Below are 25334 nucleotides of genomic sequence, written 5' to 3'. Positions count from 1 at the left end.
GGCTGTGGCCACCCCCATTCTTGGGTGTGTATGTGTTGGTGGCCACAGCTAAGCCTCTGTCACCAGAGAAGACTGAGGCCTCAGTGAAGTACCTCTGGAATCTGCTTCACAAGGCTGGACATCTGGATCCAGAGCACAGACTCCCTCTTCCACCATCAGCCAGACAGAATGTCTGCAATTTCTAAGTGACTTAAAGCTCTTGCTCCTGGGGTTTTTGTCTTCACACTTTTTCCTAGGCTCTGAGTATTGGGTAGGGGATGAATTAGAGGAAGTGCCCATTTGCCCATTGAGGAAGGGAATCTGAGGACGAATCGTCCTTCATTCATCCTTCCAGTCCAGCTTCTTTCTGCCTCTGTTTTTCCTGCTGCCAGCCCCTCCCACCTGCCGGCATTCCAAAAACTCAAGAATGCACCCCATGATGGACACTTCTAATTTGTCCAAGCCTTCTAATTCACAAAAAGGTCCTGTATTTCATCACTCCTCCTGAAAAAGCTGAGACATGTCTTTTTTTTTTTTTTTGTCCTTCTTGGTGTGAGGCCTGGTCACGAGCTCCTGGCAATTCAAGGGCAATGAAATCCCTACAGCTGAAGGACAGTAGAACCTTAAAACATGGTCTCTCTTCCCATCCCCTGAGACCCCCACAGCTGATGTGTAAGAGTCTCCCAGAAGTAGGTCACTCATCTAGGCTATCAACTCAAGAGCAACGTTTTCCCTGGAATAGACAACCTTAGGAACTTTCCTCTAGATTGAACATGGTTATTACTGCCCACCAGAAGCAACAACAAAAACAAAACCCTAACCATTGTACGGACTGGAGAAAATCAACTGTCTTACAAGTGCTAATAAGCATCCAAGTGCATTGAATTTCATAAGAACTAGCAAACAAGCTGTAGTCAGGCCAACGGTTACAGCTTCCTTTCAGAGAGGCTGGATGTCAGATGGCAGAATAATACCAGAGGCTGGATCTTCACTGCTGCTCAGTTCTCCATCAGTCTCTCAGTCAAAATAAAAGCTCAGACATTGGGTTGAGAGCCACGGATGGTTGCAAATTTTTACCATCCTAGACAAAAAGAGAGAAGGAAAAGAAAAACTCTTAGAAAAGAAGTATTCCAACAGAAACACCTGAGAAAATTTAGATCCATAAATTAACATGATTTTAATTAAGATTATTTGATGACTATTTTTAAATTAGAACCTGTCACGGTGTTAGATCTTTGTCCTAGGAGATAGGATTCATTCTGTGCATTTCATAGATGAGAAAACAAACCCAGAGAAGTCAAATAACTTGTCAGAGATCACACAGCTAGTAACAGGAAGGGCCAGGCTTTGAACCCAGGTCTGTCTGACTCTAAATCCCACAGTTACTCTGCCACTAAAGGGCTCTCTTTAGATGTTATCCTGAAAGTAAGGGCTCCACTGATAAGGAGGAAAGGAGGTTTTTATGAGTTTAATGGTTAAGGTTCACCTTAGGTGGGGCCAACAGGACATCCATTTGTGGCTGTTGGTGGCTAGACCTTGTGAAAGACCCAACGTGGTGCGTATTATGCGTCATCCCTTTGTACACACATAAATCATGTAGATTTCCTTGACTAAAGGGAAGTTTATACACAATATAAACCATAGGATTTCAAAATAAAAACAAGTCAAGTTTTCCCAGCATGTTCAAAGTACGTTAAGATCCTGAAAGGGCAGTGTGCTCCCCTGGGCAGCCTGCAGAGTGAAGTGTACCCACGGGGCCTCAGAGCCGATGCCTGCCGTCCTCAGCCTCTACCACCCTCCCTGCCCTCCTCCTTTATCCTCTTTATTGTTTTGCTCTTCTGGGTATGCCTCACCCTAACCCTTTCTTCTCTCCCTTTCTCCCCTCGTCTTTCCTTTGGTTTTTTTAAAAAATCACTTCTCTTCTTGCCTTCTTTTTTCCTGGCTCTTCTGTAGCCCCGTCTCCTCCTCCTTCAGCATCTCTCCTTCCATCGATCAGCCCCCTGGTCACCCTCCCACAAGAGTCGCCTCTCACAGGCTTCCTCCTTTCAGCATTTGCTTTGGATCAATTAACCACACTGAGCAACGCCAGCTACGATGATCCAGTACAAATCTCATGAGCAAAAGCTCTTCTCCTTTCCAGTCCTTCCCTGGGAAATAAGCGATCACCAGTCTAACTTGCCTTTTCTCTTTAGAAAGTGCTCAGATTGCTTTGAAGTCTGGGGGGAGCCAAGGAGAGATTTACATGAGCTGCCTGGAAAGGCTCCACAGAGCCATGTTTATATCCTACAGGCTTCCTAGGGCCTGACCTGTGCCCTGGGTCCTTAAACAGCCTGGGAATTGTAACTCAACCCCACACAACCATGGGAGCCATCGCCACAGAAGCTTCTATTTTCAAGAGATCTTAAGGGAATCTAAATTAAGCTGCTGCTTTATTTATTTACTTGTTTGTTTGTTTCTTTGTTTATTTTACAGTTGAGGAAATAGATGACCAAGGAATTACATGATGTAACTAAAGGCACAAAGATGGTCAGTGTTAGGGACCAAGTGGTGGCTATTTACAACAGCACAGAGCTTCTTCTGCTCTTCCTCTTTTGATTAAAAAAAATAATAAATGATGATGATGATAATAATAATAATAATAATAATAAGGCCTGGGAGGCAGCCAGGGCTTGATGAAGATACAATGACCAGCTCCCTACTCTGCCCTGGGCATTGCACTCAGAAAAGCCAATCAGGCCCTGGTCAGTTTCTCAGTGGTTAGAGCATTGGCCCGAGTACCAAAGGGTCTCAGGTTCAATTCCAGTCAAGGGCACGTACTGTGGTTGTGGTTTGGTCAGGGTGATGGAGGAGGCAACCCATCAATGTGTCTTTCTCACATCAATGTTTCTCTCTCTCTCTCTCTCTCTCTCTCTCTCCCTCTCTCACTTCCGCTCTATCTTAAGATAAATAGAAAAATATCCTCGAAGAAAAGTCAATCATACCCCCCCACATACACACACACTCACCTAATAGTCAGGGCGGGGCATGCTCCTCTGCGCATAGGGATTGCGTGGCTGGCTGTTGGGGAAGCTCGTTTGGACTCTCGGGAAGATGCGCCCTTCCGTGCCTGGGTTGCTGAAGCCTGTCATGTACTGCAGTCTCAGACTTTGAAAATCATTCTCAATCAAGTTCTGTTCTTCAATATTCTTGCTTGTCTTTGATCTGTAATTAGTAACATGAATTAGGATACGAAAACGGCAGAAGGTTCCTGAAAGCAAATATTAAAACGCTTTTAAAAAATGTTTTAAAATGTGGAAATATTTTGAAATTTACATGTGAGTTACTGAATATATATATATATATATATATATAGCCGAGTTCTCATACATCATCGCCCAGATTCCCCAACTGTTAATATTTCTGAACCATTTAAACATAAGTTGCAGTCCTGATAACCCATTACCCATAATATTTCATTACTTCGTTCAGTGTAGATTCCCTAAGTTTAGGGACAGTCTCCTCACAGGCTTCGTGTACCCATCAAAACCAGAAGGCTAACACTGACCCAACATTAGCATCTAATTCCACAGTCCATGTACACAGTCCATGTACATTTTGCCAATGATGTTAGTATTCTTAAGTGTGCTTTTGAACTATTTATGGAAATAATAATAGAAGTCAGAAAGAAATGATTTACGATATAATTTTATATTTGAGCAAAGTCTGTCTATAGAAGCACCTCAGTGAATGAAACAAGTTCAAGGTACGTATAAAGCTCTTAATAGCTTTTGGTATTGGCCCCTCAAGGCCAAGCATTTAAAGCCAAGTGAAAGTTTTTGCAGGTGAGGGAGGCATCTGTCCAATGAACCCTGACGGAGACCCTATTCTTCCTTCTCTCTAATAGGCCACGGACCTGCCCCTGTAGCACCCTCCACAGTAGGAGTCTGGTGTGGGGCCAGTTACCTCCATGACACCCACAGGGCCCTGCCAGGGTGACAGTCACTCTTTCTCAGCCACAGTGAGAATCGCAAAGGAAGACCTGCTCACCCTGACCCTGATGGCCAGCCCAGCCCAGCCCAAAAGCCGTTCTTGCCCTTTGACAACACTCCTGTCTAGGGCACCAGAGAGGCTTCCTTCCCTTCGAAATGGGCAAGAAATAACTCTTGGGGTGTGTACCCAAGAACCATGACTCAGGCTGAGCTAAGAGCAAGCAGGGCTCTGCAGCAGGAAGGAGGTTTGAGAGGCATGGCTGCCCCAAGGCCATGGGTTCTGCAGCAGCCCCCGAGGGCCCTGGAGACCCAGCGCAAAGGGCCAGTCCCCTCAGAAAGGAGGAGTCGGAAAGGAGGAGTCAGCCTTCTCTGTGATGGGAATGCTCTGGCCCTCTCCCTGGAGGAGGGGAAGAAAGACACAGTCCCATTCCCAGATTTTTGTCCTTACGATGGTCTCTGAAGAAGAGTTACTATCAACATGAAATTTTTAAAAAGAGAAAAAAAATATATTCTCTCATATTATAGTGCAAAAATACCATTTTACCAAAATATAAGGTATGAGCTATATACTATTTCTTTAAGTAGCTTGTTTTTTATCTAGATGGATCCCCAGTTGGCACAGTTAGAATGCAATAGATAATGCATTCTCTCTACCTGTTAATGAAGGGAACTTTAGGATGTCTAAATACTGGTTGAATAAATGAATGGACCCTACTTAAGTTCTTAAGATGATCATGTAAGGCTCCCAGCTGAGAAACTGCTGCAGAGAAAACTCTCCTACTTAAAACCCAGGGGGCTCCAGGTGAGGCCGATTTCCCATCACCTGCAGCAAGGCCCTGGGCCGGGGACTAACTTAACAACAATGACATCTGACAATATCAGTGGAGTTCAGTACTGCTAACAAAGAGTTTTTATGACATAAGAAAATGATTGCTATGTCACATGAGAGTGTGAAGCAAAAATAACCTCAATGAATTATTTAAAAACACAAAGGATACAAAATTATGTATATAATATCCTTTAAACAGATAGAGAAAAACCTGGAAGGAAATAAGCCAAAATGTTCGTGGCCTCGGAGTGGTGGGATTTGTGGGTGGTTTTTTATTCTGCTCCTTTACATATCCCTCTATTTTCCAGACTTTCTTCAGTGATCTTATATAATCAGAAGGAGGGGGGAAGTCAGTGGTTTTGAGAAGTCTCGCCGCACTTCCCTTCCCTGCCTGGACAGGCCACGTGTGTTTGGAAACCAGAGTGTAATGCCGGGGGCGCTGTGCCCCGGGGCAGGGGCCTTTCCGTGCCATACCTCGTGCAGATCAGTGCGATCACCATGCCAAGAACGAGGATGCCAGCAATGGTGCCCACGATAGTGAGAATCAGCTGAAAATCTGAAAGGGAAAACAGAAGGGTAGGAAGAGTACCCCACAAGCAAGCCCCACTGTCGTCTGCTGCACAGGTGCGGGTGTCCCCAGGGGCTCTTGGCTGTGAGGACAACCAGACTCTCACCTCTCACCCCTCCAGGGCCAGGCTGGATGGGTTGGTCGCTCACCTCCTTTAATCTACTCTCCCCTCCACCTCCAAAACCCAACTATATCTTCAAAACTCAGTCAGAAGAGGCAGCCAGATAAAAGACCACAAACTCAGAGGAGGCCACGGTGGCAGACGCCGCCTGGACTTCGTGGGGAATGGGATCTCACCCGAGAACCACACTCCCTCCTGAGCTCTGCGCCTTTGCCTGCCCACCACACCGGACCTGCATGGGAAGCTGGGGGGACGAGGGAGGAGTCAAGTTGTCACTAAGAGGGGAGCTAGGTGATGGCTTGACAGAGTCGGTGGGGGAAGAGCCTGGGGACGCCTTGCCACCCATTCCCTTCTCTAGATCGCCGTGGAGCACTGCTGAGCACGTGACACGTGATATGAGTTGGCCTGTGAGTGTAACATACACAGTGGCCTTCAAACACATTTTTAAAAACTGTAAAATATCTCATGAACAATTCTTATATTGATTACATGTTGAAGTGATAATATTTTGTAAATGTTTTTTATTGATTTTAAAGAGAGGAAGGGAGACGGAGAGAGAAACATCGATGTGAGAGAGAAACATCGATCAGTTGCCTCCCATACACACCCCTACTGGGGACCAAACCTACAACCTAGGTATGTGCCTGACCACGAATCCAGCCAGCGACCTTTCAGTGCCCGGGATGACGCCCAACAAACTGAGCCAACACCAGCCAGGGCGAAGTGATATTTTTGATATAGTGAGTAAAATAAAATGTTATTAAAATCAATTTCTCTTTACTTTTAAAATTTTATTTAGAATTTTACCGTTTGATGTTAAATATGAAGCTCACATTGTATTTCTACTAGGTCTACTAGGTAGTGCTGCTCTAGACCCTGTATTTCTCTGTGACGTGACAGTCATGTACGCCACCTCCCACCTGGGGCCGTGGGGCGGTGGACCATTATGTCTGGAAAAGACCTCAAAGGTCATCCAGCCCAAACCTCTCACTTTACAGGTGTGGACACTGAGTGCCCGGAAGGAAGAAATGATTTAGCAAACCCAGCCCTGCCTGCAGATACGACAGCGTTCCCCATCGCTGATTTCAAGGCTAGCTGGGAGGCCAACAGTAGGATTTCCTTTGTCTTGGCTGATCTTCAGTTTATTATATAAAAATTTAAATATAAAATAGTTTAAAATATAAAGTTAGTATTGTCCCAATCTGGTGGGCGTGGGAGGAAACAGAGCAATTAAATTTGCAACAACATATCTCAAACTATGAAATAGCTGGGAAACAAAAAGATTTTAATATTTAAATGTCTGGCCTTTTGTTCTGCTCTCCCCTGACCACAGACATGTTTGGAATATCCTGGTCTTTTATCCTTTCTAGTAGCAGAAAATGAATATTTAATGTAGAAAATGCATAGAACTAAGGATGCCCTTGGCCGACCAGGGACTCCTCCCGAGGCGCCTGCCCACTTCTTAGGCTGAGCTCCACGGTTTCCTGGAGCAAAGGTGCTGCTGCCTGTGACCTAAGGGTGGGACGGGATGGCTGGACCCAGGAGACAAACTGCAGACAGGTTTTCTCCCTCTTTATGAAGGGATCCAGAGGCTTTGGGGGACCGGACTGAATTCTGAATGTGGTCAATGTTTGTTTTTCAGGTGCTTAACAACAAAGCAAGACATTTATACTCACCATCTTTGCAGTCGACTCCACTGTAGCCAAAGGCACACCTAAAATATAATACGTAACAGGAAACCATGGTAAAGAGCGTGTGGGAACATGTCAGAGTTCCCACCCAACCTCCATGTCTTCCTCTCCATCTTTCTTCTATTCTCTCCTCCCTCGTTCCTTCTCCTTTCTCTTTTCTTCCTAACAGTTCCAGGTGAGCATCTTCCATGGAGCTCTGGAAGTTTGGGGCGGGGGGTGAAGGGGTTATACAATCCCATGTGGTCTTATTTTCTGCGGACTGAATACTCCATCCCCTGAGCTCCAGGAATATTCAGCAATTCAGGTGAAGCCGAACCCCAGAGGCATGATGCCTAGTGGGACCCCCTTGGGCTCTGCCACTTATTTGCTGCCCTATAGCTGGGTCGAAGCATTTATATTCTCTGAGCTTCAGTTTCCTCACCTGTGAAGGAGGACTAATACACTCCTGACAGTGTTGTTGTGTGGGAGGTATTACCTAGTGTGGGTCCTAGCACATACAGAACGTTCAAAAACTACTGATGATGATGAAGATGGTGACGACGACAATGGTAATGATGATGATGCTCTCTACCTAACTTATGCCATCCTACCAACTTCCTGACCCTAAAGCCCTGTTGCAAACTCTGTCCTTTTAATCCATTACCCCATGCATAAGCTCCAGCAATGGCAAGATATAAAAGGAACAATTTATCTTACGGTTGGCAGTTCCTACTGTCATCCCTCTGGTAGCCCGGCAGGCACACACAGTCAGGGGTCCCATCGCTCTTCACCACGCATTGCATATTGTGTTCTGCCTTGCAGGTATCAGCACACTTTGGACCTAACGCTTCAGAACAGAGTGATTTCTGGGTGATTTTCAGAAACAACCTCTTGAGCCCCAAAGTGATATGTCACAAAATACAATTTTTCCACATTTCTTTTTCTAGGCAAAATGAGGTGCTCACTGGCTGTGCACATGATGTGCCCCCCATGAAGCTACCCATGGGCTGCGACCCCAGCTCACAGCCAATGCCACACTTCAGGGTTGTATGTCTAAAGCCAAAATTCATATCCCTTCGGATCTGAAATGCACCTGGACTCTTGAGCAGTATGTTTGTATTTTGCAAATGTGAGAGGAGAGAGGGTAGGGGTTGTGAAGGCCATTTAGAAGCAGGTGGAGCACTTACCAATACACATAGCAATCTGTGGGTTGGGCCTTTCCAGCCCCTCTTTGCATTGGCACAGTAAACCATCGCTGCAGTCATCTTGCACATTATTCTTCACACAACCATAAAACTCACACCGATCTTGCACTGAGGGTTGCAAATAATTCAAAGATATATTCAGTAAGACAGTATGGATAAAGCAACATGTGAAAGCCTCCCCCGCCTTGTTGTTATAATGTCCTTTGAATAAGTTTGGGGATTTAACAAATGAAAATTTGGGATTCTAAAACCCAACTCCCCAATTTTCTCTTCCATGACTTTTTCCTTACATTATTCAATTCAAATTAATTCAATCCAAAGCAGTGCAATTATGTTCAAATTCAAGATCTCTTCTGCGCCTACTCTATGCTGGGTTCCACAAAGGACTTTGTAGCTATCTAACTTTTGGGTCCCATCTTTGTAGAGTTACATGTTTGAACCCATAGCAACTCCTAGTCCAGACTTTAAGTACAATGGGAATTAGGGGTTCAGGTAGTAAAGGTGACATCATGGAGGAGGTGGGAATTGGGTTGTCTTGAAAGACAGGGAAGATCTGAACAGTCTAAGGAGGCAAAGTCTGTCTAAGTAAACAAGGCAAGAAAAGAAGCAAAGAATTCTTGTCAGGGCATAGTGGTGTATTTGGGTAGGGGAAAGACAGGATGGTAAAAGTGGAAGAAAATAGAAAATTCTTGGCGGTGCCATTTATTGGCTATGGGCTCTCTTTGTTCAGTCATTTGATTTTTGGTGGGTCCTTCCCTCCATCTATAAAATAGGGCCAGTAGCCTAGCCAGTGTGGCTCAGTGAATTGAGCATAGTCCCATGGACTGAGAGGTCCTGGTTCGATTCCCAGCCGGGGCATGTGCCCAGATTTCAGGCTCAATCCCCAGTGGAGGGTGTGCAGGAGGCAGTTGGTTGATGTATCTCTCTCACATTGATGTTTCTCTCTCTCTCTAAAAAATCAATAAAAACAGCCCTGGCCAGTTTGGCTCAGCGGTTAGAGCGTCGGCCTGCAGTCCTGAGAGACCCGGGTTCAGTTCCCGCTAAGGGCGCGTACCTCGGTTGCAGTTTGTCCCCGTCCCTGGTCGGTTGTGCGGGTGGCAACCACTCGATGTGTCCCCTCACATCGATGTTTCTCTCTCTCTGTTCCTCTCTCTCCCTCCCACTCTACCTGAACAAAAAATGGAAAAATGTCCTCGGGTGAGGATTAAAAAAAAAAAAAAAAAAAATCGATAAAAACATATTTTTTAAAAAAGTACAAATTAGCAGTTATAAAAAATAGTCACACAGATATAAAATACAACATAGGGAATACAGTCAATAATATTATAATAACTATGCATGGTGTCAGATGGGTACTAGAATTATCAGGGTAATCGCTTTGTAAGTTATATAAGTGTCTAATCACTATGTATAACAATATAATATTGTATGTCAACTGTAATTGAAAAATAAATTTTAAAAACATGTTAGGAAAACAATATGGTGTTTCCTCAAAAAATCAAAAATTGAACTGCCATTTGACCCAGTGATCCCACTTCTAGGAATATATCCTAAGAAGCCTGAAACACCAATCAGAACGAATATATGTACCCTTATGTTCTTAGCAGCACTATTTATAATTGCTAAGATCTGGAAACAGCCCAAATGTCCATCAATAGATGAGTGGATAAAAAGCTGTGGTCATATACACAATGGAGCACTATGAAGCTGTAAGAAAGAAAAATCTCTTATCCTTTGAGACGACATGGAGGGACCTGGAGAGTATTATGCTAAGCAAAATAAACCCGTCAGAGAAAGACAAGTATCACATGATCTCACTTATTTGTGGAATATAATGAACAAAATAAGGTGATGAACAAAACAGATCCAGAGACATAGAAGTAGGGTTCAGACTGACAAACTTCAGAGGAGGGGCAGGGGAAGAGACAATCCAAAGAACTTACGCATATAAACATAACCAATGGACAAAGACAACAGGTAACATTTCTCTAATCATCTGGAAAGCTATAACGGGAGATAAAACCTTCTTGATTTGCCTTGCTTCATCTCTCCCTGTCCAGAGAGCATTTGTCCAAGACTATTTTCCAAAAAAGAGAAACACACTGGGCAGTTTGATGACCTGGGAGATGGTTAGAAAGGCGTGGGAGCCAAGTGAGAGAAGAAAAGGAGGAAGAATGGACTGGTGAAAAGGTCCGTTCCTGGAGACATCTGCAGATTCAGTTATCAGTTCTTCTTGCCCCCTTCTTACATACAATGGAGACGTCTACAAACAAGTAGGTGGGTGTTTAGGTAAACGTTGAATAAAATTATTTGGTACTTACTAGCATAGCTTTCAAAGTCAGCAGAGTTGTTTGAAATTCTTTTATTAATTGCCTCAGATACAGTCATCTCATTTTGTTTAGAATTTTCTGCAAAAATGTTTACTACTTCTACATCAACAAGCTTGTCACCAGCACGCATTTCGGATCTTGCTAGAGCAGATAATCTAAAAATGAAATGAATTCATCACTTGATGAACTAAACACAAGCATCAACAAATTGGTCTTTGAATTTCCCATACTCCCAAGTCTCCCAGTTCTAATTCTGATGCACAGATATATCCATAATGGGGGGCCCAATAAGGAGGCCTGGGGTTACAATAAGATGGCAGTTTACAGGCCCAGAGATCTCTATTTAATGTGTATTTGGAAGAAACCAAAGGCTAAATTAACCCATTGGAGGATACTTAGAAAACTGTGGACAATCATTTTTAGGATCTAGGAGCCTGGAACGAATCAGAAGTAGAGCAAGTAACATCTGAAAGAGTAACTTGTTATCTTCTGTAGAAAATCAAAAGTAAGTCTCTTGCTGAGCCTTTAAACCTCAGAATTGTACTTAGAGAGAGACAGAGAGGACTGGCGTTCCTCCCTGTGCCCAGAGAGAGCGGTAATCAACCACACAGAGTCTGGGTCACTCCAGCAATGGCCAGGAAGTCAGCAGGCAAAGTGGGCATGTGATTGGGCCTGGGTACACGAGACCCAGAGGAGAACTGAAACAGGACAGATGGGGCTGTGGGAAACATGAGCATATAATACCAAATCATATCACCCAATACTGAGTGTCTGCTAAGAGGAAGACACTGAAAGTTACTCTTTCAGATGTTACTTGTTACTCTCTCTAATCAGCACTGCAGTTGGAGCCCCAACAACAGCTGGGCCAGGTTCTAATTCTGCCATTGTCCCAAAGGAATCAAATGATACAACCACTGGGAAATAAAAGGTCTTTTAAAAACACCCTCCCTGAAAAGGGGACTCTAGTACACTGCTGGCGGGAATGCAGACTGGTGCAGCTACTATGGAAAACAATATGGTGTTACCTCAAAAAATTAAAAATTGAACTTCCATTTGACCCAGTGATCCCACTTTTAGGAATATACCCTAAGAAGCCTGAAACACCAATCAGAAAGAATACATGTACCCCCATGTTCGTAGCAGCACTATTTACAATAGCTAAGATCTGGAAACAGCCCAAGTGTCCATCAGTAGATGAATGGATAAAAAGCAGTGGTACATATACACAATGGAGTACTACGCAGCTGTAAGAAAGAAAGATCTCTTATCCTTTGAGACTACATGGAGGGACCTGGAAAGTATTATCCTAAGAAACAAGCCAAACAGAGAAAGACAAGTATCATATGATCTCACTTATTTGTGGAATATAATGAACATAACAGTCTGAGGAATGGGATAGTCTCAGAGATGTAGAAGTCGGGTATAGACTAACAATCCCCAGAAGAGGGGGTGGTGGAAGAGAGATAAACCACAGAACTTGTATGCATGAACAATGGACATGGACAACAAAGCTGGGGACAGGGCGGGGAGGGAGGGGGGGGGAATCAGTGGGGGAAAAAGGAGAAACATCTGTAACAAAAATAAATAAATTAATTTTAAAAAAAGAGAGAAAAAAAAAAAAAAACCACCCTCCCTGCCCAGCTGGTGTAGCTCAGTGGTTGAGCATGAACCCATGCACCAAGAGGTCACCAGTTCGATTCCTGGTCAGGGCACATGCCTAGGTTGTGGGCAAAATCCCCAGTGGGGGGCATGCAGGAGGTGGCCAATCGATGTTCTCTCTCATCGATGTTTCTATCTCTCTCCTTCTCCCTTCCTCTCTCTGTAAAATCAATAAAAAAAATTTTTTTAAACACTCTCCCTATTTTATTTGTGGCTGTGTATTTTTTTTTTTAATTTTTGTTAGTCCTCACCTGAGAATATTATTTTTCCATTGACTTTTAGGTAGAGTGGACAGGAGGGAGGGAGAGAGAGAAAAAAATTCAGTACGAAAGAGACACATCGATTGGTTGCCTCCCGAACGACCTTGACGGGGGCAGGGATCACACCTACAACCCAGGTAGGAGCCCTTGACCAGAATTGACCCTATGACCCTGTGGACAGCAGGCCAACGCTCTAACCGCTGAGCCAAACCAGCCAGGGCATTGCTGTGTATTTTTAAGACTCAGGATATATTTTTCCTGCCCAGTTTTTTCCCTCTACCTCATTATGACTTTTGAATAAATACAGAAGCTCAAAAACATACCCCACCTATTTAGGAAATGTTTACAGCCCTGTTGGTTCTTCAGAACAATCAGCATGATCCAAAACATTAACCAAATTCTGTTGTTAGGAATGATCTCCTCAACATAGTCCAAAATACCAAATGGCTTCAAATTCTCATTTTAAATGGTCTCCCATGATTCACTTGTGATAGGATTTGGAGGTAGTGGGGCAGGTAGGTGGCAGAAGAGAGGGGTCTTTGACACAAGTTAATCTTTATCAGTTAAAAAATGACCAGAACCCGGCCAGTGTGGCTCAGTGGTTGAGCATCGACGCCATGCACCAAGAGGTCACCAATTCGATTCCCAGTCAGGGCACATGCACAGGTTTTGGGCCCAATCCCCAGTGAGGGGCATGCAGAAGGCAGCCAATCAATGTTCTCTCTCTTCGATATTTCTATCTCTCTCCCCCTCTCCCTTCTTCCCGCTCTAAAATCAATAAAGAAAAAAATTTTTTTTTAAATGACCAAAAATCTATGGCATGCATTCAGAGTGGAGCGAGGAAAGACATGCCATCCATAATTCATTCATTCCAAAATTCTGTTAGCTTACACTCGAATTTAGGAAGCAAGACATTATGCTCATGAGTTAAAGGAGCCACTGTGGACTTGAGTGACATCAAAAGGTATAGTATAAATGACTAGAGCACTGGACTTGGAGTTAAGACACCTGCGATCTAGACCCAAGACTGACTCAATGTCTTGTGGCCCAAGTTTCTCTCCTGAGCCAAGTTTCCACTTCTGTCCAAAGAGAGATTTGAGAGTTAGAGAAATTCTGAGGATCCTTCAATTCCAATATCTGTACCATAGATAAAGATCTTGGGGATTCAAAGGAAAGAGTATTGCACTGGAGTCTAAGAAATGTCTTCTGCCCTGGCCAGATGGCTCAATTGGTTGCATTAAAAAGTTGTGGGTTCGATTCCCAGTCAGGGCACATACCTAGGTTGTGGGTGCGTAAGGGAGGCAACCAATCAATGTTCCTCTTTCACGCTGATGTTTCTTTCTTTCTCTCTCTCTCTCTCTCCCTTCCTCTCTTTCTAAGATCAATAAAAAAAACATATCCTTGGGTAAAGATTTTTTTAAAAAGTCTTTCTAGCCCTGGCTGATTTGGCTCAGCGGTTGGAGCATTGCCTGTGGACCAGAGTCCTGGGTTTGGTTCCCGCTAGGGGCATGTACCAAAAAATTTTTTAAAAAATTATAAATAAGTAAATGAAAAGTCTTTCTAGATAAGACTAAGAAACATTTACCCTGCCACAGCCCCCTGAGGGAAGTAGTTACTGGCCAGGACACTGAGCTCACAGGAACACTGCGGGCTCCCTTTTAGTAGCTCCATAGAAACAGAAGGAACCCCCCAACCCCCGCCAAATGACCTGTGGGACCAGCTCTCCATCACCCTTGCAGGGCCCCATGTTCTGGAAGGGAAGTAGATGGAAACTAACATGTTGAAATCATCTATGTGCAAGCACTTTGTGCAGGGGAACTTTCCAATGTCACTTCATTTATTCCTCCCAAGGTTCTAGGAGAGGCGATCAGATTATCTTAGGTATACAGATGAGGTGACCAAAGTTTAGAAAGGTTAAAACTACTGCCCATTCATGCAGCGAGGAAGTGCCAAGGCCAGGATTGGAGCCCAGACTTGGCTGAAGCCATCCCACCTCACTGTTCCTGTGTTATCCAGTCATGCTCAAAGCATGGACTCCCTCTTTTCCACCAAGTCAAACCAAATGCCCTGAAACTACACCTAGCCCTCCGGCAGCTGTCCGCTGTGAACTTCCAGCTTCAGAGCCTCTGTACTGCCCCCCCCCCCCCCACCTGCTGCCTACCCCTTGCCATGCAGCACTGTGCCTCCCATTAGTCTGCCTGCTGGTCTCCTGGCTGCCAATCACGCTGGCCCCTCATTCATTATCAGCTCAAAATTCACCAGCTTCAGGGGCCCACTCTGAATTTTTATGCATTAACATACACTGTATCTTGTTCCACAAAGAATTTGAGGAAGCTCCTAAAGATAGATGCAATAGTAAAACCATAAAATATGAATACATTAGGGCTCCTTTTTCTGCTCAGCTTCATTGTCTGAGAGCATACTTTCCTCAGGCTGCAGCACTTGTGTGTGAATGTGCTTCGGAGAAGGCTGAAACAGAACTGCTAACTTCTGGAGAATCCTTTGCCTCTTTGGGTCCTTAAATAGCCCTCCGCACTGGACAATGCCCATTGATATGCTCAAAAAATGCTTGTTTTTACTGCAGGAAGAGCTCACTACTGGTTCTTTAGTAGCCAAGTGTGAGACTTGGGTGTTATCTCCCTTATTCCCTCCATATGAGGGAAGAGATGACCATGAGCCACTCATTCTTTCCTGGCCCCCCTGGAATGCACGTTCTGAGGATTGACCAGGTACAGTTTGTAGCCAAGGAATCAAATCAAATCAAACTGATCCAGGTAATGTTTAGGACCATGTGCGCAAATTGCTGAATAGCCAATCACAGCATCTTGCTGTCTCCAGGTTACAACTTTGCCCATCCACACCAAGGTCAGTGTGACATCAGAATGACTACCTCCTCCTGACTTGTGATTTCCTCCTGACTGTGATTTCTTAGTGCTGCACAGGGAACTCAAGAGATGAGAAGTTCAGCAAATGCATACCTGCCTCCAAAGTACTCCATTTGGTCTATAGCAAACTTACCTTAGTTTATAAATCACAGTCTGTCCATAATCATCATTCAAAAACACATCTGCAAACTGTGGAAGAAAAGAACAAATTTTATAACAACTACAGAGTGGGGAGGAGAGTAATACTATATCTAGGTTTTAGCATAAATACTAGGATAAACTCCTGTATATAAATATCACAGCAAATGATTTATTCTTTACTTGATCTCTAACACCTTTCAGTGATTTTTGCTGTAAAATACTAAGAATTTAATACAAGTCAGGGTTATCCAAGAAAAAGATGGAAATCTAAAATAGCCAAATCAATGATCATACTCTTAAAAATTAAGGTGACTAACTTATTAAGTTTGTCTTTTGAAAATCATGGTAAAACCCAGCCAATGTGGCTCAGCGGATTGAGCGTCATCCCACAGACTGAAGAGTTCCTGGTTCAATCCTGTTCAGGGCACAGGCCTGAGTTGTCGTCTCGATCCCCAGTAGGGGGTGTGCAAGAGGCAGCCAATTGATATTTCTCACATCAATGTTTCTAGCTTTCTCTCCCTTACCCTCTCTCTAAAAAAATCAGTAAAAAAAACAACCCATATTTAAAGTCATGGTAAAGTTTTGCATATTTGTTAGACTTATCTATATGCCTGCTTCATACATACATTCATCAATTTACCCAAGGCACATGTCTCTAATTGCCTACAAAGCAATTATACCAAGGGACTTAGATATTACAAAAATGGGCTGACCCTGCCCTTTGATCAAACAGGGGACCACACCATGAGACAGGTAAACGCCACAGAGCAATACGATCTACTGTGGAAGTTCAAGGAAATTCTCTTTCATAAGTTGCATAATTTATTTTGTTTGAACCTCACTCTTCTCATTGAAAAACTTGAGAGAGCAGAGATTCCTGCCATGCAGGTCTCTACTGGGTATGAAATGAGAGGCTTTGTGAGCTGGATGGTGAATCGTACCAGGCTTGACTTGTGTCCTAAGAACAGAGACAACTTGAGATACGTGTAGAGATGTGGCCAGAGATAAAGCTGCGCCCCCTGGCAGGGATGGGGTGGAGGTGAGTTGAGGGTCCCAGTTAGAACATAAGTTCTTTGATGCCAAGAATGGGGTTTGTTTTCTCCTTCTTACGATACCTTTCCCACCCCTACCCGACAGCACTGAGCACAGGGCAGTCCCTAGGAAAGGCCCAACACTGGTTGACTGATGATTGAATAAATTAAATGTGAAAGACATGACCTTAGACATGTCTTCCCCTGTTTGGGCCCCAGTCTTCATATTTATTAATGGGTGCTGAACTGGGATGACACAACCTTTTTCTAATCCATGACTTTTTATTACTTTTCTCCCCATGGGGAATCTCACATTTTTAAAAGGTCATGCCAACCAATGTCATTTAAAAAGATGTTAAATAATTTCTCTTTTAATCTAGTCAAATTCAAATAAATCTGATGCTCTAGTTAGGCTGGGCAGCCTTATATCCAGAATATGTCTCCACTCCTTTTAATTCTTTTAAATATTAGGGATAGTCGGTATTTCTACCAGGGTCCTGGGAATCCACTCAGGAACAAGCTCACTGGATGACCCCCAGGGTCCCTTTAGCTCTCCTATTGCCCATTTTGTTTTCTTAATCCCAAAAGGAAAAATTGCTAGATTAGCATTTGGCATAGGAAAATGTGTTTTTTGTTTTTTTCCCTCTTTCGGGTCGCCCTTTGAGGGTGTTGGAATATACACCTCCAGGTCGGATAAGAAGGCAGCGCTAGCCAAGCAGGCCTGCCTGGGCTCCACTGCCCTAGTCAGCAAGTGTGCAGAAGGCAGATCTGTGGTCAGGCAGGTCTGGGTTCCAGTCCCAACCTCCTCCCTCAGCAACTGGGTCAGTTGCTTCACTTTCCTGATCCATGACTGCCTAATCCACAAAAGAGGCACCACAGTATTCTCTCCCCACGGGGCTATTTTGAGAATTAGAAATATTACACATGAAATGCCAGGTACAGCACACAACAGGGGAACTCCGAACCAGGGACTATCCATTTGGATTCAGTGGGTTAATAAAACGGATCCTGGGAGACTTCGCAAGGTCTGAGCTAGTACTGCCCCAGTGACCAAGTCTGCTCAGAGGACTGGAAAGAAAGTGAATTGTCTCTATTTTCTGATCTCTAGGAGGTGCAAGGGAGTGCGGGGTCATCCCTTTCGGATGAACAGCCTCTTGGAAATTATAAAACACACTATCCCGTTCCCGGTCCCCCTGGGACCATCCAGACCTGACTGAGATCAAGTCTCTAAACTGGTCTCTGCAGACCAGGGCACAGGTCTGGAGTTGGAGGGGCATTTTGGTGGCCACAGTGACCAGTGCTTAGTAAAGGCACACAAGAAAATCAAGGGACTCCCTGGAAATAGGAAGGCGTTGGCCTTGCCTTCTTCAATGTACTGACTGTCATCCAAGTGGGCCAATGGGGCTGTAGATCCAGAATAAGAAGAGATGGCTTGGGCAGCTGGCCCATCAGGCACAGGTGGTATGACAAAGGGGCCAGGGCGAGCACTGGGCTGTGGCAGCGAGGGTTTTTATCCCAGCGGTGCCAGGCCCTGGCTGTTCCGTCGTGAGCACTCGTTTCCCCCGTACAACCTGTAGAGTCATTTGAATAATCCTTTTTCATATTTTATCAATTCTAATAACAAAACTCTTTTTTTAATGATATACGTAACTCGAAATGGAAAGACATTGTCATAGACCAAGGCGTTCGTTTTCAAAGCCTGGCTACGCATTGGGAAGTGCGGGCTGGATGCTCTCTGCAGACCCTTGCAGATCTCACATGCATGGGTCCAGCGTGGGCATCTCCTGTGACACAGTCACTCACAATAACCACCATGGAAAGAAGCTATTGTTCACTCTGACATTTTTTTTTTTTTTAATCCTCACCCAAGGACATTTTTCCATTTTCTTGTTCAGATAGAGTGGGAGGGAGAGAGAGAGAGAAAAACATTGACGTGAAAGGGACACATCGAGTGGTTGCCACCCGCACGACCTAACCAGGGCCGGGGACAAAATGCAACCGAGGTAGGTGCCCTTAGCGGGAACCAAAGCCGGGTCTCTCTAGACCGCAGGTCGATGCTCTAACCGCTGAGCCAAACTGGCCAGGGCCACTCTGACATTTTTGATAATGGGGAAAAAAGGAGGGAACAGATGTTACTGTAGATGGAGCTCCTCTGCCGGATTCTAAAAAAGTCATACCAGTACAGAAATGTATGCAAACTGGAATGTAAAAAGGAAAGAACAAGCAACATCTTTAAAAAGTTTTCTCTTCAATTTTGTGGAAATAATTCATTTTAAAACATCACTATATTTACCTGTTTCATTAAAAATATTCTAGCCCTGGCCGGTTTGGCTCAGCGGTTAGAGCGTCAGCCTGTGGACCAATGAGTTGCAGGTTCGATTCCGATCAAGAGCAGGTACCTTGGTTGCAATTTGATTCCCGGCCCTGGTCGGGGTCATGCAGGAGGCAACCAGTCAATGTGTACCTCTCACATCAATGTTTCTCTCTTTCTCCCTCTCTCTCCCTCCCACGCTATCTGAACAAAAATGGGAAAATATCCTCAGGTGAGGATTAAAAAATAAATTCTAATAGTTCATGTAATGACAAGTACGGCACAGCTGGAGCACACTTCTAAAGTCCTCCGCTGAGCCAGGTGTTCCTTAGAGAGGGGCATGGTCATGGGGGAGGGGCCTGGGCCGCTGGGAGGCAGTTTACCAACCAGTGAGGGTGATGTCACTATCTGCACAACCACTGGACAGCTCCGTGTTAGAATGAAGAACACTTTACAGGAAGGAAGATTGGAAAATACTTACAAACTTTGTAATTTTCTTATGTAAGATTTCATAGGCTTTAGACGTTTCATTTTCCAAGCCAGATATTTCTGACATTTTAACTTTAATTGTTCCAGGTAATACCTTTCCTGAAATTCAAGCAGAATCTTGCTGTAATGTTTAATGTAAAGAGGGTCATATTCAATTTGTTTAAAACACACTTTTGAAAAATTTGAAACAGTATATGATGATACCACAGGAAGCCTGGGACTATGCTGGATGTGACCCCACATCCCACCCAACCTAACCGATCATTTTCATTTTGGTACAAGATATCCCCTACTTTCTAAAAGTTCACTTTATGCCACTTCGCTTTGATGGGAAACCCACATTAGGACCTGTTTTCGCTAACCAAAAGAAATCCTAAGAAAATTTTTGCTTTTATGAAAAAAGGTGAAAATTGAAAATAGTGTTCCGCATTTTTGCAGCAGTTTGCCATGGAGGCAGCACACACCCTGGGCAGCGGGAGTGGCCCCGCCAGCTCCTTCCCTGGGAATGACACTCAGCATCCTGGCATCAAGCTGCCATAGCTTTGAACTGTCTGTGAGCATCTGTGCTTTATCTCGATATATTCTGTGCATCGTTAAAAAGATGTGTCCTGCCTGGCCGGTGCGGCTCAGTGGTTGAGCATCGACTCATGCACCAAGAGGTCTCCAGTTTGATTCCTGGTCAGGGCACACGCCCAGGTTGTGAGCTCAATCCCCAGTGGGGGGCATCCAGGAGGCAGCCAGTTGATGTTCTCCCCCATCGATGTTTCTATCTCTCCCTACTTCTCTGAAATCAATAAAGAAAAAAAAATTTAAAAAAAAGATGTGTCCTAAGATAATTGCTTCTTCATTATATGTCATTTCAGCTTACAAAAGGTTTCATAGTAATACTCTACTTTCAGAGAATGGGGGGAACCTATATTTCTCCCGGCTCCCTTTTTCCTATGCATAGTTTATATCATTATAATTCCTAGTTTATATCATGAATCTTCTGTACTTATTATTAAATAATAAGCATTTTTCCAAATTGTTACCTGGTCTTTATAACTATTATTTTTAAAAAGCTGCATAATATTCTATGAAATATATGTTCCCTTCATTGATGGAGTCATTTTTGTTTTTAGGACTTTTAATTATTTGAAAGGGGGTAGGGAAAAGGTTGCAATGAAAATCTTCATGCCCAAGCCTTTCCATATTTGGGGTCCTTTACTTAGAGAGGATCCCCAGAAATAAGATTATTCGCGCTGCCCAGTCAGTGTGGCTCAGTGGACTGAGCGTTGTCTTGTCCTATGGACTGAGAGGTCCCTGTTTGATTTCCAGTCAGGACACATGCCTGGGTTTTGGGCTAGGTGCCCAGTAGGGGGCGTGCAGGAGGCAGCCGATGGATATTTCTCTCATATCAATGTTTCTATTTCTCTCTCCCTTCCTCTCTCTCTCTAAAAAAATTAATAAAACATATTTTCTTAAAAAGATTATTCATGCTAAAAATAGGAACATCCTTTTGGTTTTTGAAATATCTCTAATCCCTGTGGCCAATACTATTGCAGTGTTACTATGCATTTGCAATACTATGCATTTGTTTTCTATACAATTGATCTGCTCTGCCAAGGGGGTATGTTTCTCTCTCACGAAACAGATAAAATTATATTACACGGGAAACAGCCTTGGACCTTCATAGCACCCAGCTGATCTAATCCAAAAGGTATGAATAAGTTTATGGCCATTTGCTCCTGACGTCCATTTCTAGACCTGAGAGGCTCTTAGTCTCTAAAAATGGGGCTTGCTGTTATGGAGCAAGAAAATCCTATGACGGAGAACCAGCCGGGCTGGTCTGACCATGTGGTCTTAGGTATATCACCTTGTTCTGCCTCAGTGTCCCCATGTGACAGCACTACTCTGTGCAGTCTTTGTGCTTTTTCAGGGCCTTCAACATCTGTCATTCTCATTTTGTCCTCATGGCACCACTCCCTTGAACAGGTGAAGTGAAGGGACACCACCACCCCCCCCAAGAGGAGCTCACAAATCTGACTCGGTCCATTTCCTCTCACACCTGGTTCCACTTTCACAAAGACAGCAGCCATTTTTCTACTTGACTGGCCTTTGTTGCCCCCAAAGTTTCCTCTCTCTCTCTTATTCTGGAAGCCCCTTTTGCCATTATTTTAAGTTTTCTATTTCACTTTAGGTATGAGATGCAGCTCTGCACGGTTTATCCTTTGGAACTCACCTTTATTGCATTGGGAAGAGTTATAGTAATACCCATCAATACACAGGCAAAAGTGGGACATATTCAGATTAACACATGAAGAACCACCAAAACAGGATTTTTCTCGGCAAAGACCTGAGGTAGATAGAAAGAGATGAAAAATCCTCAGAACAAACAGCACCCAGAAACATGCTTTTACATTTTCATGCCTCCCTCCTGGGCACTTTTTATTCCTTGGTTGTGTTTTCCAGGGCATACCTTTAAAAGAGCTAGACACAAATACATATTTTCTTATGTATCTGGGGAGTTTGTTGCTGGAACTCTGGAACAATGTCGTCAACAGTAAAGGTCAGAGGTTGGCAGGCATGAATGGGCTCAGAGTGGTCTTTTAATTCCAAGAAGTCAGGAATCTTTGGACTTCAAGGATCCTCCAGACCTTGATATCTGGTCCTCTAACACTAGATAGGGCTCCCCAAAACTATTTTATAGAAAGCATCATCTTTTAAAAATTTATTTTACTTTATTCCATCACCATTTATCGCCTCTATGCCCTCTTCCACCCCGCCATGTCCATGAGTTCTCTCTCTCTCTCTTTCATTTTTGCTGAATTTCTACGTACCCACCCCCATGCCCCCCCCCCACCCCCCAGAACTGTCTGCCTGCTCTCTATGGGGCTGTCTCTATTCTGCTTGGTAGTTCAGTTTGTTCAGTTTGTTAAGTTCCACATATGAGTGAAATCACATAGTACTTGTCTTTCTCTGACTAGCTTATTTCACTTAGAATAATGTTCTCCAGGTCCATCCATGCTGTCACAAAGGGTAAAAGTTTTTTCCTTTTTACAGCAAAGTAGTATTCCATCGTGTCAATGTACCACAGCTTTTTTATCCACTCATCTACTGATGGGCACTTGGGCTGTTTCCAGATTTTGACTATTGTAAATAACACTGCAATGAACATAGGGACGCATCTATTCTTTTAAATTGGTACAGAAAGCATAATATTTGTAAGGAAGGTATAAATAACTGTCTTATAGGGAGGAAGCTCCAAAAAGGCAAAAAGCTCCAAAAAGAAATTAGATGTTATATTCTAGTTAGCACACATGGTGCCCAGATCCATAATGAAAGGAAAGGAATGTTTAGGGGAGAATGTGGATTATGTCAGTGAAAATTCTAAGGGAAAACGATAAAATGACACTCTACTCTCTGGCTTTCTGAGTGGATGCCGTGAATAAACGGTGAGACTAATACTGTACTATTTCCACAGTGCTGGCTGGGACTCCCACACCAGGCAGAGTGCAGTATCTTTTCTATCTCCAGAGATCAGAAGGAATCCAAGGAAGAAAGTTAGGTCAGTGGCCAAACGATGATCTTGGCTGGCCATTTCATTCATCTCTTTAAAATAAAATGATTCTGAGCTTTGATTTCTGAATAAATTAAATGTCTGATTGCCTTTAGAACTGTATGAATGCTTATGAACCTACAGGTAGAAATAGATTTTTTAGAAAATCTACATATAAGGTCCAATGTATATAACATTATCTTTTTTTCTTTCTTTATCCTCACCTGAGGACATTTTATTTTGCATTTATCTTCAGATAGAGCGGGAGGGAGAAGGGGGAAGAGAGAGAGAGAAACATTGATGTGAGAGAGACACATCGACTGGTTGCCACCCACCTGACCCCAACTGGGGCAGGAACAAACTGCAACTGAGGTATCTGCCCTAGAGGGAACCGAACCCAGGACTCTCTGATCCACAGGCCGATGCGCTAACCACTGAGCTAAACCAGCCAGGGCTAACATTCTCTTTTTGTGATTAAAAAAAGAGGGAATACACAAAAACACACACATATGTCTGTTTATGTTTATGTAGATTATCTATGGAGGGAGTCACAGGACACTGGCCACAGAACTGGCCCCTGGGGAAGAAAACTGAAAATATGGGTCCTAGGGATTTAGGATGAAAGGGAGAGTTTTACTGAATGTACTTTTACCCTGTGTATGCTTCTTTTTCCATAACTACTGGCCTAATTCGTTTTCATTAAAAAATATAAAATAGTTCGGTCAGTGTGGCTCAGTGGTTGAGCGTTGACCCATGCACCAAGAGGTTGCTGGATGGACTTCTGGTCAGGGCACATGCCCAGGTTGTGGGCCAAATCCCCCGACGGGGGTGTGCAGGGAGCAGCCAATAGATGAGCATCTTTCTCATTGATGTTTCTATCTCTCTTTCCCTCTCCCTTCCTCTCTCTCTAAAAATCAATAAAGAAAGGCCCTGGCCGGTTTTATTCAGTGGTTAGAGTGTTGGCCCGCAGACCAGGGAGTCCCTGGTTCGGTTCCCGCTAAGGGCACGTACCTCGGTTGCAGTTTGTCCCTGGCCCTGGTTGGGGTCATGCGAGTGGCAGCCAGTTGATGTGTCTCTCTCACATCGATGTTTTTCTCTCTCTCTTCCTCCCTGTCTCCCTCCTGCTCTACCTGAAAATAAATGCAAAAATATCCTTGAGTGAAGATAAAAAATAAAGAAATAAAAATAAAATCAATAAAAAAAACTTAAAAAAAAAAATATATATAAAATTAAATAGTGCTGATGAGAATGCGGAGCAACATCGCTGCTTGTTGCAAAATAGTGCAGCCGCTTTGGAAGACAGTTTGGGGATTTCCTACAAAACTAAACACACTCTTACCATATGACCCAGCATGTATACTCCTTGGTATTTACCAAAAGGAGCTGAAAACTTACGCCCAATCAAAAACCTACACATAAATACTTGTAGCAGCTTTATTCATAAATACCATAAATCTGGAAGCAGCTTTATTCATAAATACCATAAATCTGGAAGCAACTAAGATGTCCTTCGGCAGGTGAATGGATAAAGACGTTGTGGGACATCCAGACCACGGGATATTATTCAGTGCTAAAAAAAAGAGAGCTTTTCGGCGCTGAATAATAATCAAGCCATAAAAAGAGATGTAGGGACCTTAAATACATATTACTAAGTGAAAGAAGCCAGTCTTAAAAGTCTACGTATTGTATGATTCCAACTACATGACATTCTGGAAAAGGCAAAATTATAAAACAGTTATAAGATCAGTGGTTGCCAGGGGTTGGGGAGGGAAGGATGAATAGATGAAGCGCAGAAGATTCTTAGGGTTGTGAAAACACTCCATGAGATGCTGTGAGGATGTGACATGTATTTTTTCAAAACTCACAGAATGTACAAACACCGCCAGTGAACCTGAATGTAGACTGTGGACTTTGGGTGATGATGAATGTGTAGTGCAGACTCATCAGTTGTAACCATGTGCCCTCTGGTTGGGATGTTGATCTCTGTACCTTCCTCTCAGTTTTGTAGACTGTGGACTTTGGGTGATGATGAATGTGTAGTGCAGACTCATCAGTTGTAACCATGTGCCCTCTGGTTGGGATGTTGATCTCTGTACCTTCCTCTCAGTTTTGCTGTGAAGCTAAAAATGCTCTAAAAAATGAAGTCTATTTTAGCCCTGGCCGGTTTGGCTCAGCGGTTAGAGCGTCGGCCTGCGGTCCGGAGAGACCTGGGTTCGGTTCCCGCTAAGGGCATGTACCTCGGTTGCAGTTTGTCCCCGGCCCTGGTTGGTCGTGCGGGTGGCAGCCACTCAATGTGTCCCTTTCACATCGATGTTTCTCTCTCTCTCTCTCTCCCTCCTGCTCTATCTGA

The 25334-nt window shown here is 43.8% G+C and overlaps 1 protein-coding gene across 1 annotated transcript; it reads right to left on the bottom strand.

Moving 5' to 3' along the window:
- MUC13 (mucin 13, cell surface associated) lies at positions 1–22275 on the bottom strand. Its single transcript, XM_036242506.1, has 11 exons — positions 22266–22275; positions 21668–21781; positions 19439–19545; positions 15608–15663; positions 10662–10825; positions 8323–8448; positions 7853–7982; positions 7142–7179; positions 5251–5332; positions 2985–3180; positions 1–1060 (listed from the first exon to the last, which is right to left on the bottom strand). The coding sequence occupies exons 1-10, from the start codon at positions 22273–22275 to the stop codon at positions 2985–2987; spliced, it is 1023 nt and encodes a 340-aa protein (XP_036098399.1). The 3' UTR covers positions 1–1060.
- Between the last annotated feature and the right edge of the window lie 3059 nt (positions 22276–25334).

Source organism: Molossus molossus, unplaced genomic scaffold (assembly GCF_014108415.1).
Source record: "Molossus molossus isolate mMolMol1 unplaced genomic scaffold, mMolMol1.p scaffold_m16_p_5, whole genome shotgun sequence".
Classification (NCBI taxonomy): Eukaryota; Metazoa; Chordata; class Mammalia; order Chiroptera; family Molossidae; genus Molossus; species Molossus molossus.
The sequence above is the reverse complement of the archived record's forward strand: the minus strand, read 5'-3'. Positions and strand labels throughout refer to the sequence as shown.

Coding starts and splice junctions, on each gene's coding strand:
- MUC13 (XM_036242506.1), bottom strand. Junction 15,664..19,438: donor ATAAGAAAATTACAAAGTTT/GTAAGTATTTTC, acceptor TTTCTTCCACAG/TTTGCAGATGTGTTTTTGAA. Junction 7,983..8,322: donor ACAGATTGCTATGTGTATTG/GTAAGTGCTCCA, acceptor TCTGTTCTGAAG/CGTTAGGTCCAAAGTGTGCT.